General features: G+C 36.8%; 1 protein-coding gene across 1 annotated transcript in view; it reads left to right on the top strand.

Moving 5' to 3' along the window:
* The window catches only part of LOC109045558 (probable E3 ubiquitin-protein ligase HERC1), a 68,505-nt gene that overhangs the window by 35,344 nt on the left and 19,189 nt on the right, over window positions 1-13,972 (top strand). The window contains 17 exon segments of the mRNA XM_042711431.1: window positions 6-315; window positions 1,419-2,203; window positions 3,520-3,721; window positions 4,321-4,434; window positions 4,436-4,476; window positions 5,473-5,556; window positions 6,458-6,665; window positions 6,919-7,046; window positions 7,137-7,345; window positions 9,424-9,692; window positions 9,774-9,826; window positions 9,908-10,105; window positions 10,196-10,370; window positions 10,819-11,068; window positions 11,250-11,483; window positions 13,313-13,440; window positions 13,575-13,699. Coding sequence (XP_042567365.1) covers window positions 6-315; window positions 1,419-2,203; window positions 3,520-3,721; window positions 4,321-4,434; window positions 4,436-4,476; window positions 5,473-5,556; window positions 6,458-6,665; window positions 6,919-7,046; window positions 7,137-7,345; window positions 9,424-9,692; window positions 9,774-9,826; window positions 9,908-10,105; window positions 10,196-10,370; window positions 10,819-11,068; window positions 11,250-11,483; window positions 13,313-13,440; window positions 13,575-13,699 — 3,513 coding nt within the window.

Consider the following 13,972-nt stretch of genomic DNA (forward strand, 5'->3'; position numbering starts at 1 on the left):
GGCAGCAGGTCATGCTAGTAAGGAGTTCGATGAGAAATGTGGGGTGAACAGAGAGAGGGGCTCTGCTTGGGTAGATGTCGGGACGTCGACAGACCACCTCTCTGGCCCAGCCGGGCTCTCTGACGCCCAGCTCAGTATGCTGTGCACTGAAGTCTGGCCTGTCATGGCCCTCATCGGAGGGGTGGACAGCGGCCTCCGTGCTGGAGGGACCTGCCTGCACAAACCCAGTGGTCGACGGGCGACTCTGCTCGGGGTCTTGAAAGAGGGAAGCCCCCTGGCTAAGCTTCAGTGGGAGGAGACAGATTTTACTGTGAGGTATGTACACAAATGCACATATACAGTATACAGTACTCTTACAGACAGTCGTATAAATTTAAATATTTTTATAAATTTAATATTTTAATCTCTTTTTTTATTAAAAAAAAAATTAAAATAAAGTGCTTTAAATAAAATATAATGATTGAAAATAAAATGATAAAATCCCACCTATTTCATTTTAAATGTTGTCATGCAGTTCATAGTAAAAACGCTCAATGTTTCTAATATAGCAAATGGTTCAAATTGCGGTGTTTGAGGGTCTGCAAAAAAAACTGAGAGAAAAAAAACTTTGCAAAATCCATTTTATATGTTGTCAACATTTAAGTTCACATGTTGGTTAGATATTAATAAATTATAATTAATGCTAACTTTTAATGCATTTACTGAATTTGATATTATTTGGCTGTTTAAATTGGAAACTTTTTTAAATGTTTATTTTATTCTAATTTATTACTTATAATGTAAACATTTACATCATTTATTATTATATATTCTTTTTTATATTTTTTTATATGCAACACAAATACAACTAACAATATTTTATTAGTGGTTGGAACTTGGAAGTAAATGTTGTCCCATTAATATTGCATTGATTTAGTTTTATGTAAGTGCAAGGGCCATATAAAAGACCAGTTTAAAAAAATGTGTTGCCGTTGTAATATGGCACTTACATTTTTTGTCACACATTATAAATGTATTTATACATATTTATATATATTAGGAAGGAGGTTCCTCATATTTTTTTGTCCTTGTCATCGAAATATTTTCAAAATCTTGTTTTTGAGTGTAATATTGTAGTACCTTATGACTTAATGCTCTCCAGCACTGTCATTAATTTCTATGTTCAGATGCCATTGTAATTTTTGTATATTTTGTATGTTATACCTGTCCTATTCTTTTTGCCAGTTGCATGTGTCTTTTTTTTCCTTTTCGATTTCTTCACTTCCCTTTTCTTGTATTGTCTTTTTTCCCCTTCATTTTTTTTCTAATCATGGTATCCTTTCCTTTCCACTTTTTTATTTCTGTCTTGCCCTTTCCGTCTCACTCCTCTCCTCATCTTCATACTGCTTGTGACCTGCTGTGGTCTCACTAACCCAAAGCTTCCTGAATTCTTGGTCACCCAGCGACACGCCTCTCTCCTCCCTGGAGCCGTGCGATGTCCCCCAGCTGGACCTGTCCCGCTGCCATGGCATCAAGCCGTCCGTGTTGTTCGACCTCATCCTGATGACCGGCATCTTGGAAGAGCAGGAGCCTCCATCAGGATCATCCGAAACATCTGGATTGCCACGGAACCGAATCAGCTCTGAGGGCGGCCCGCGTAACGAGCTGGAGAGACGTTTGGATGAGGACATTGCTCGTATTATGATGGACGAAGAGGGAATGAGCTGTCCAATGGATGCGGAGAGAAATAAAGAGGAAGTGAGGAGAGATGAGAACCAAGAAGACATGTTCAGATCCCTCATACAGTCAAATGAGGAGCGTGCTGGCCCCCCCTGTCCACCAATACTCGCACCACAACCCAGGGTGGACTTTTTTGCTTTGGAACTACGCGCAGTCCGCATTTCCTACCTCCTCTTGGGGGCGCTAAAATCTCTGACTGTCATTCTGAGCTGCGGGAAGTTTACTGATCTTCTCCTGGTTCCCAAATCAGATGCAGAGGTCAATGTAAGTAGCCCCGACCCAGCGAGGACCTCTGCTGGAGGGGAGGAGAATGCTGAGCTACGCTCTGTGCTGCAATTTGTGGTGCGGAGCATGGTGAAGTGGGCCGTCAGACCCTGTCCGATCAAACAGGCCATGGCTTTATCAGACCTCGAGAGGGCCCAGATCATCATCTTTAAAGGAGTGATGAGCAGACTGCATGAGGATGGAAGCAAAGAATGTAAAGGTTTGGAGCTTTTGCAACAACATGTGAACAATTCGGTTTATTCAGTGTTTTAATACCTTTTCTGTTGAATAATAATAATTAAAGGGGTCATAAACTGCATTTTTTTTAATTTTATAATGTTCAGTGAAGTTCACTTATAATGTTAGTGTGAATTTACATAAAAAAAAAACATAATTTATAAGTAATAGGCTATTTTATTTCCTGTTTTTGAGGCCTAAGCACCTACCAGTGGGCGGGGCTAAACAGACAGTGATGTAGAAGTACTGTAGGCATTGATCTTCGCATGCGGAGGTGGTGCTTAGCCACACTATTACTTCATAAAGTGGCACATTCCAAAATTGTTTTCTGAGCTTGGTTTCAATAAAAGCTGTTTAACTAACAGAAACTTACAGAATGTTTTAATAGTACATTAACCTCTTATATGTCAAAAGATCAAGGGAAATTTGATTTCCCAGTTCATGACCCCTTTAAACTTTTTAACTCGTTTAACTTGACATGTAAGAATTATAAATAAATAAATACATAAATGTACATTTATTTGTTTATAATAAATCAATAATTAAATTAATTTAAAATAATTTATTTATTATTACTGTTGTTTATTTATTTGTTTTTAATTATTAATATAATTTAATACTTTAAATAAAATCATTTAACGTGTTTTGATTGTTATTAATAGGCAAAGGTCTGTAAAAGTAGATAACAATAATAAAAATATTCAATTATTAATATTACTACAGATTTTTTAATTATTAATTATTTATAATATAGAAAAGGCAAAGGTTGGTAATAAATAATATTTAATACAATAATAATAATCATCATTATCGTTTTTTTTTATTCTTACTATTATTTTTTTAATTCTTTTAATTTAATAATTTCATAATTTTTATACAATAATGTAATTTGTTATTAATAGAAGTAGTAGTAATACAAAAATACAAAGAAAAAAAAAAGTAAAAAAAAATAAATAATAATAAAAAATTATTACTACTATTCTTCTTTTTATTAATATAAATATACAAATAAAAAAATAAAATTAAAAAAATAATAAAAAAAAACAAAATATACAAAATCATCATCATCATTAGTTTTATTATTTTTTAATTACTTACTAATTAAAATATTTTGTAAATGTTATTTAGTAACTTTAATATAAAAATTTAATATTAGTAATATTATTTCATATAGCTTAGAATGGCAAAAGTCTATATAAAAGCTACTACTACTAATAATAACATAGATTTTTAATTTAACATTTGTTTTTTATGTATTAATTAATTTGACCACGTCTTGATTTGTGTCTGTGTACGTAGATTCAGGAGGGCACTCGTCCTCACAGCCCGTGTCCAAATCCTCCAGTTCAGTGTCGCTTTACAGTAACGGCTCTGAAGGCACCGCCATCTTCGGCCAATCAGCTTCACCCTCCACCAATGACCTCACAGCCTCGCTCCTCACCGCCCTGCAGGCTGACGGCCTGGAGAACTTTAACCCTTTTCTGCCCATCAACCTGCTACAGTGAGTTTCTCTTTCATCCAAGCCCAATTATTAAAATGCAAAAACTGTATTATAAATAGTAAAAAGTAAATATAAAGTACTTTAAAGTAATGGCAATTTTTTTGATGAACTTTGTGTAACATCAGAAATTTAATTGTTCTGGCATGTAATTTGTGTATGTTTTTTTTTTTTGTTTTTTTTATAACTGTGCCACTCAATTTGAAAGAAAGGGATATGAGACAGTGTTTCAGACTGTCTCAAACACACACACACACACACACACACACACACACACAAACACACGCTCAGTAAACTCTCTCACATGTCTGGCTGTTCTCACTCCAGATCGCCATCAACTGAGACACACACTCACACACAGGTTACTGAAAGTGTGAGTGAGAATACAGGTGAGTGTGTGTGTGTAAAGCCGTGACTGTGTGTGTTGTAACCTCATAAACACATGCTCCTCTTAACTTCAAGTGTCTGAGCATGGCTTAGTGACACTAGGGTGATTTACACCTCAACATAACACATGCTCAAGCTGAACGTTTGCTCAAGAGCAGGTGCTAGCGGTTCTCCTGTGTCTGTGTGTGCATGTGTGTGTGGCTGGGCTCCTCTAGGCGGATGGTGCTGGCGCGTTTTCCCACATTGGCAGGTCTCGTCCACAGTCCGGTTCTGCCTCCCGCTCACACCCACAAGATCACACCCCCCTGAGAGCTCCACACAGAACAAAAACAACCTCCCTGAACCCCTCCGTCAGACCAGGACCCCCGTGGGTAAGACGTCCAGACAAACTCTGGAATACAAGGGCGTAGTAAGAGGATGTCCTGCATGTGGCATCCATGGACACAGTTCATCTGGTCAGCGGATGATGTTCCAGCGATTTATTTAATTCGTTTTTAGAAACTTGTGTCACGATTGGTTTATGTAGCACCAGATGGGAGAGCTTGAGAAATTTAACCCTTTAACTTAGCCCTGATGCCTGTGCATGTTTTACACTTGAGTCTTGCTTCGGAACGATTTTTTGGTTTGTTACATACTGTACTCACTGATTGCAAACAGTGCAGTTTTTTTGTGCATCTTTACACCCTATTGAATGGCACCTTGAATCAAAATAAATTACCAATTTCTTTTATAAATATATTTAGTTTTTTTTATGCACTGGGGTTCAAAACTCTGAGACTACTTCTGAAAAATATTGCTTTTCTTTTTTCTTTTCTTTTTTTTAATTAAGACTTAAATTGTATTTTTATATTACACTTAATATATTTAATTATATTATCAGTGTATCAGTCTGTGTGAAAGGTAAATTGAAAAATACTTAAAGTTAATACATTAAAAATAATATAATTAAAGTGAAATTTCAGAATGTCTTTTATATAACACAAATTTGATTAGTGACTTAGAAATATAGCCCTAATTATTTACTTAACATTTTCTGAATATTTGTAATTGTTTATATTACATTTCATATTAAACTATTTAATGTAAATAAATAAATCAATCCTGGTTTTCAAAGTGGCCTCAGATATTGAACTTTATTAAGTGTAAAAAAATAAAAATAATAATTAATAAGTAATGGAATTTGTAGTCCATGTGTCATTTTGTTGGCCAATAAGTTCAATTACCTTCTCTAGCACAGTGCTTTATTTTTTTTAAATGCAGATATTTTCTAAAAAATATATAATAGTATTTACCTGACTGACTGCATCAGTCAGCCCAGTCCAGATACGTTCTGATGCATCACTGAATATTTTCATTCTGTCCTTCAGAACAACCCCAAATGTTTGTCCCAGTGCGCTTGCTTGAAATGGGCTTCTCAATGAGACACATCTACAGGGCCATGGAGGCAGCAGGTACCAGCGAGTGCTTGCAACATCTAGCCAGACTCATTCTTACCTGCTAAATCAACAAACAACAAAGACAATAATATTATTTTGAATTTTCAAAGATTAAGAAAGCAGAACTAGAAGACAAGTAGAAGAGATGGATAATTATGTTTTGTACTTTTGATTTTGTTTTTTATTATTATTGTATTTATTAATTTTTTTTAGCCTCTAATTATTTACTGGTGATTGCTAATGATGCTGTAGATACACTCATTACACTTCCCTATGAGATACTGCTTCAGTTCACCCCTCACCGTTCTTCCCTGCTGAAACACTCAGCTGAATCATGGGAAATATTAGTGGAGCACTGCATGAAGTCTTATTTTGTGTTATGAATGCTTTGTTCACAGTTTAACAAAATTCAGCTTATTTGTATAAATGTTTTGTATGTATTTGTAATAATTATTTTTAATGCATACTTACACAAAAATTTAATATATATATTATGTTAGAAAAAAAGAATATAAAGACAGAATATAAACAGAATATAAAAATAAAAGGTAATTGTGACGTTTTATCTCAAAATTCATACTTTTTTCTCGTAAGTGTGAGATATCAACAGAATTGTGAGGGAAAAAAAGTCTGAATTGTATCATAAAATGTTGCAATTATTATCCCGTGGTAGAAAGAAGCTTCCATAGATTTCAAGTCCAACAAGTCTTCTTCCATTATATTCGTTTTTAAAATAAAATGAAATATTTCTAAAGAAATTCATTAATAGAGATGGTTTATATTTGACACATTGCAAGCATTAATCATACACCTTCAGGCCAAATGGTTTTTAGGATCACGAGAAACATTAATTCAGGCAAGTGTATCTAAACAGTTTTTTGAGTATTCTCCCTGACCTCTTTGTGACCTCTCTCAGGGGTCACTGGAGAGGTGGACTCACGCACCATCGAGGTGTTGGCGAGCTGGATGCTGGAACATCCCATCACAGAGGAGCAGCAGGCAGGAGAGGGCTCGTTTGCAGGGGGAGCCACTGATACGCCCTCATCTGAAGGGCCAGAGACGGTCCAGTGCCCTGAGTCTCCAGCTCCTCTGACCCTACAGGAGAGCAGAGAACCCAACGAGAGGTGAATTCATCTACCAGTGATAGCTGATCTCTTGCATATTAATTTGAGTCCTGACCAACCTTGACGGCCATTTGGCTTTCAGTACCATACTACTCTTTCTATTTCTAGTTCACAGTATGTGTAGTAACACAGTATACAAATTTCATGTTTGCAAGATCACACTGACCTAGTAATTTACCAAACACACCACATGGAATATTGAATATCACAATTTCCATTTATTCATTGTATGTATTCCTGATGCGTTTTCCAGTCTGTTGGCAGGTTTGGACTTGGTGGAGAGAGAGAACTTCTTAGATGTTCACCTCACCAGAAACAGACCTCCACCTGCGCGGAGGCAGCGGTCCGGAGTAAGTCAGAGAACTTCCTTCAGGAGAGCAGGTCAGAGTCACATACAATAACATTACAAAGTCTGGTGTCTTTTTTTAATTCAGCAAGGACGAGTTAGCTCATCTATCTGGTTTGTTTCAGACTCCCCTTCACCCAGTCCTGTCCCATCGCTGTACAGACAGGACGTGGGAGTGCCAGAGTGGCCAGAGCGGGCTGAAACGCACCCGTTTGCTGCTGAAGACGACTCAGAGCTGGGCTACATGGATGATCCGTACCAGGAAGAACCGTATGAGGAGTTGCTCACCCCAGAGTTCATCACCTCTGAGAGGGACACGCTGTGGATGGTAGAGGTACTGGAGACTCTATCTGTCTTTCTGTCTATCTGTCGTTTGTTTTATCTGTTGGTTTTTCTATCTATGGTTTTATCTACCACTGTTCTGTTTTTCTATCATTCTATCATTCCTTCCAATTCCAAAAAAGTCGGGACGTTGTGTAAAATGCAATGAAATCAAGAATGTGTGATTTGTTAATTCTATTTAATTGACAAAAGTACAAAGAAAATATGGTTACACTTTATTTTACAGTGTCTTTGTTACACTGTATTTAAATACGGAGTAATATTAACATGTACCTACTGTATGTTTAGGGTTAGGATGAGGGTTTGGTTTTGGGTTAGTTGCATGTAATTACGTATAATTTATTGTTATTACTATAGTAAATACGTGTAACATGTGAAACAAGGACACTGTAAAAAAGATTTCCAGTATTTTACTGACCAGCTTAAATATGTTTTGTAAATATGAAATATAAAATTAAAATATAAATTTGTCTATGGCTGCAACACACTCCTAAAAAGTTGGGACAGAGGCTAAATAAAACTAAACCAATTAAACTGTTTTGAAACAGTCTACAATAAGCCAGTGAATTAGTTATAGGTGAGGGGATCGTGTTTGGGTATTAAAGGAGCATCTGAGTCTTTGCCAGCGAAGCCACACTGTGCCAAATTTCATGAGATAAGTGTCAAATAAAACAAAAATCACATTTCTCAATGCAAAGTAGCAAAGAATTTCGGTCTTTCCCCAAATACCATACATAATATTGTCAAAAGATTCAGAGAATCCAGAGAAATCTCAGTCTGTGTTGGGCAAGGCAGGAAACCTCAGGTGAATTCGAATGACCTTTTGAGTCCTCAGATAGCATTGCATAAGAAACTGTCATGCTGCGGTGTTAAATATAGCCACATGGGCTCAGGAGTACTTCAGAAAACTGCTGTCATTTACCACATGCATCAATATGCTGCCGCTGCATCAATAAATGCAACTTGAATCTCTGTTACTCTAGGATAAAGCTATACATCAGTTCTATGCAGTGATGCCACAGGGTTTTCTGGGCCAGAGCTCATCTCAGATAGTCAAAAAGACAGTGGAAATGAGTGCTGTCAGATGAGTCCTTGTTTCAACTTGTTTCTGGGAAAAATGGATGTCGAGTTCTCCGTCCCAAAGACCAAAGGGACCATCCAGACTTTCATCAGCGACAGATGCAAAAGCAAACGTCTGTCATGGTATGGGGGTGCAGCAGAGCAAACGGCATGGGTGACTGGAATATGTACGACTGTCCCATTCACATGGAAACATATATTGGAATTGTACAGCGACATATACTGCCATCAAGATGACGTCTTTTTAATGGGAAGTCCATGGTTATTAGATCAAGACAATAGCAGGTCTCGTTCTGCATGTGCTACAACAGCGTGGGTTTGTGGACACAGAGGGAATGTGACTGACTGGCCAGCAGATCTGTCTCCTGTTGAAAATGTGTTGCCCATCATGAAAAGGAGAATCAGACAGTATTGACTACAGACTGATGAGCAGCTGAAATCTTGTATCAAGCAAGATTGGATAAAATTTTTTGCATGCAAATCTTTAACAATATCCTCAATTCTCAAACGATTAAACATTGTAATTAAAGGGAAAGTTGATGTGACAAAGTGCTATACATGCCTCTGTCCCAACATTTTTGGAGTGCCATCAAAATCAAAATGTGTTTATGCTTACAAAATATAATTCAGTTGGTCAGTGAAAACTTTTAAGATCTTTTCTTTGTACTTTTGTCAATTAAATTAAGGTTAAAGAGAATTAACAAATCACAGATTTTTTTTTTTATTGCATTTTACAAAATTTTGGGAATCGGGGTTGTATCTATTGTTCTATCTATCATATTATTCTGTTGATTATCATTTTGTGATTATTATTGTTTTTCCAACCTATTTATTATTTATTTTATCATTCTGTGTGAATCCTTCTGTTTGTTTTATTATTTTATCTGTCTGTTTTTCTTTTAATATTATTTGTCCGTTTATGAATGTGTTTTTCATTTCTCTCTCGCTGTATCTCAGTGTTGAGTGAACACGCGTCTCTTTTTGTCTCAGGGAAGAGAAGAGCACCCAGAGCCCAATGAGATGGTGGAGTGTGAGCTGTGTAACACTCTCACCCTGCAGTTCAACAACCACATGAAGCGTCACCACCCAGGCTGCGGTCAGAGCGCTGGTCGCTGTGGTTACCGCAGCAACGGGGCCTACGTGGACGGCTGGTTCGGAGGGGAATGCGGATCGGGCAGCCCATACTACCTCCTGTGCAACGCATGCAGGGAAAGGTACCTGGCCTCCAACCTGGGTGTTATGAGCTCCAAACAGGACAGGTGAAGATGAGGAAACAGTAAACATGTTATAGCCATTGACTTTTGCTTTATAATAACCCAGATGTTTTTTTTTATTTTCAGGGCAAGAGGTTTGGTGTCTGATCTAATTGGTCAGTTAGATGGTACATCAGAAGGTAATTGTGCAAACTTTTAAATAAAAAAAAAACTGAAGTTTATTAAATGAATGCGTAATGATTTAAATGTGTCTGTATTAGATGAGTGGGATCTAGGTAACCAGGAAGACTCGGACTCAGACCGGCTTACAGGTTTGGAGGACTTTGGGATTCTTCTGAGACCTTTGGGTCTGAGTGAGAAGAAGCCCGTGCCCGACCCAATCCCCTTCACTGAACACGACCCGCTCGGAGCCCTCGTCAGTGGCTCGGTCAGCGGCAACAACAACCTGCTTTACAAAGGTAATGTTCTCATTTAGTTTCATATTTCCTACAAGAGCTTTCTAAAGTCTCAGTAAATTAGAGCAGGTTGTCATTTGTTTCTGTGTGTAGGTGTTGTCAGCACCGAGCTGAAGAGCTCCTCGGTTCCTCTGAGTCTCGGGGAGCAGGCAGCATCCCTGCGGGAGTCCCAGGAGAGACTGTTGGCTCTAAGGAGAGTCACCTCCACCGCTCAGATCCTGCTGGCCTACAGTATGGTGATGAGAGCTCTCTCACAGACCTCCACTAGGTAACAACCACTCATTCCTGACTTCCCTCGGCACAAAATATATCATCTGCTCTGTGAACTCCTTCACACCGAATCTGACATTTCATACTGTGAAGGCTCTATCAATTTCTGTCTGACCTGCTCGGAATCTGAGCCTTGCAGAGTTTCCATCATTCACTCCTCAACATCATACTCATTAATCACAAATGTGTTACTCTTCCCTTGGTCAATTCATTTTATTTGACTAATTTGTCTATTCAAAATCTTTATGATGAGCTCTTCATTTTTTTTTATTCTATTTCAATAATCTGTTTCAGATGTACATAATACAGAAGAAATAATCTGTCATTACTTTTATTACATTACAACATTTTTAAGGTCATATATGCTTGTGTATATGAATATATACACTGTTACTGTGTAATATGATATATCTCTTCAAAACTCTGTCTGTCACTGTGTGTTCCAGTAGTTCGGTGTGTAATCAGTCCAGTGGTCTGGAGGCTCTGGGTCTGGCTGACATCCGTATCCTGGTGCGGCTGATGTGTCTGGCAGCAGGGGGGCGTGTCCACACAACTGTGCACCAGCAGGGAGTGGGCCGTGGCTTTGTGAGCGATCGCACAGGCTCCGCCTTCCTGTCCTTCCTCAGCTCAGCTATCGGCAGTTTAGTGTCCCACAGTCCTGCTGCCTACAGAGAGTTAGTGGACATCTGCACTCAGGTACACATACTCTCTCTCTCTCTCTCTCTCTTCCCTCCCGACAATCTTTCTTGTCTCCTCTGTTAATGTTTCCCACCTCATTATCCTTGCTACGCTCTTCATCATTCTCTACTTTCAGCTCATTTAATCATCCTGTCTTCTGCCTAATCATGCTGTCTCACCTGCATGTCCTTCCTCTCAGGATCTCATGGCAGCAGCTACAGGGATGAACATCAGCGCTATCACCGATCCGCAGCAGAGGGTGAGGCATAGCTTCGCCCTCAAGGGGGCGTCACAGGAGCCAAGAGAACTAACCCCGCCCACCTTCCTGGTCACACAGAGTCTGGTGTCTCTCCTGACAGAAAAGGGTGTCCGATACCGTTATAATGTGGAAAGAAGTGAATCCAATGAATCAAAGGGTAAAAATAATTATATTTTCTAGACTAAAAAAAGTACATATGTACATAAACATTTAGTTTATTGTAAACCAAGTACCTCCTGACATGTTAAGTTAATATTTCAAAAACTGAACAACACAATTTTATGGGTTTTTTTTATTTTTATTTTTTTTTTATTATTTATAATTAATAGTTAATTTCAAATTAACATTCAACAAAACAAAAAAAAAATATTAAAACAATATATATAAACAAATAAAATATATTAATACAATTTATTTTAATGATTTTTCAAATTATTTAAGTGTTTACATTGTATTATTTAATTATGCTATGTATATATATATATATATATATATATATTATATATATATATATATATATGTATATATATGTATGTACTGTATGTAAATGTCACTGTATATATAATATTATTAATATATATTAATATATATATATAATTATCCTTATACATATATATAACAATACATTACGCAAATATGGTATATATAACATATATATGATATATTATATATATATATATATATATATATATATATATATACTATATATATATATATATATATATATATACATACATATATATATATTATATATATATATATATATATATATATCATGGACATTATATGGTATATAAGGTTATATATAAATATATGCTGATTTTATATCTATATACACTTAGGTTTCATAAAACACACTATCATAAATTAAAAAAAAAAACACAATATCACTGAAACCTAAAACTCTAAGTAACATTAATAATATTTTCATTTTACATCTTAAACTTAATATTAAAAAATAAATAAATCAACAATCATACACCCTGGTAGGTATCAGGATTTTTTTTCCCACTCTTTCAAGAAGTATCAGGGAATGCGGGTATGATTACCGCTCTGGAGCTGGTCTAAAAAAATCTGAAATCATGCTGGTCTGTAGGGAATGTAAATATGGTGACCAGCTTACAGTCGACAATGGGTCGGGTTAGAAGTTGGTCCAGGAGAATGCAGTCTCTGAGAAATAAATACACCGCAGACCCCAATTACATAACAGTGATCATGAATGACTGGAGATCTGCGCAAAAGTCCCAGTCAAGAAGCTTGTTAATTCATCAGAAAACAACAAACAAAAAACAAAAACATAAAAATAAAAACAAATATTTAAAATACACAATCAGAAAATGCCAAACTAATATTTACAATATTTTAATAAAATTATGTATTTAATATTCCCCCACTGTTCAACGGGGATGCGGGTCGGGCCGCTGGAGCTGGCTAATGCGCTCATTATAATTATTTTATGTCGGAAAGGCTGATGCATTAAATCGACATGGGCGGCACAACAGCTGGTCCAGTACCTGGCAGTCTTTTATAATGGTTCAAAAGATTTGTTTCATTTAAAATCTGGCCTTTCTTCTCAAGTCTTCCATCAAGAAGTCCTGAAAAAATCAGAATCATGGTTTCCACTGAAGTAAACATGCAGATATATACTTTAAGTTAATTATTGGTACACAATTTTTACATTTACAATTTTATATACTTTTTGTTCAACAATTTTTATGATTTCAACAATATTAAATATTACAAAAATAATAAAAATTATAAATATAATTTCATCATTACATACACACACATCACATTTTCAACACACACTTTTGTCATTTTTGCCACACACACACACACACACACACACACACACATAAATGTATGTATGCATGTATGAATGAACGTATAAAACTAAGCTAGTAATTTTTCAAAGTGGCTAAATTAATCAACCTGGCCAATATGTTTCTCCAGGGCATTACCAAATGTCTTGACATGTTTCTGATTGGCTGTTGTGTTTGTAGGTGAGCAGCTGCAGCTGGAATGCAGAACAAGGGCTGTTAGCCACCGGCTCACAGGACGGGACCGTTCGACTGTGGGCCATAACGCCAAACACAGCAGAACTACAGCACACACACACCTGCAGCGTCAGGTGAGACTGCTTGTTTTTTGGGGGTTTTTTCATCTCTTTGATTAGGAAAGGGAGAAATCCAAATGTTTCATAGGTTTGGTGGGACATTGATGCAAATGAATGTTTTGGGGAATATGTGTGTGTGGTCTCTGCAGTGAGGATGCTCAGAGCTCAGACGGTTCAATGGGATCTCATCTGCTGTCGGCTGTATCGTGGAGCACAGGGGGATCTCTACTGGCTGCCTTCCAGAACAAAGTCCTCAACATCTGGACCATTCATGGTCAGACCAGCATACTGCGCACACATACACACACACACACACACACACACACACACACACACACAGCACTACTGCTGCCAAATCCTATATGTAATCGAATGGGTATACAGTAATGTATAATTGATTGTTAGAGCAAGTTAACTTGCAATATTAAAAAGACAATATGAAAGCAAAATTATCTATATTTACTTATTCATTGTTCCTGGTCTTATTGTGCACAATATAGTGTCTTATAGTGCATGTTATTCTGAAGAAAAAAGTTTGTAACCGTAA

Source organism: Cyprinus carpio, chromosome A21 (assembly GCF_018340385.1).
Source record: "Cyprinus carpio isolate SPL01 chromosome A21, ASM1834038v1, whole genome shotgun sequence".
In the NCBI taxonomy this organism is placed as follows: domain Eukaryota; kingdom Metazoa; phylum Chordata; class Actinopteri; order Cypriniformes; family Cyprinidae; genus Cyprinus; species Cyprinus carpio.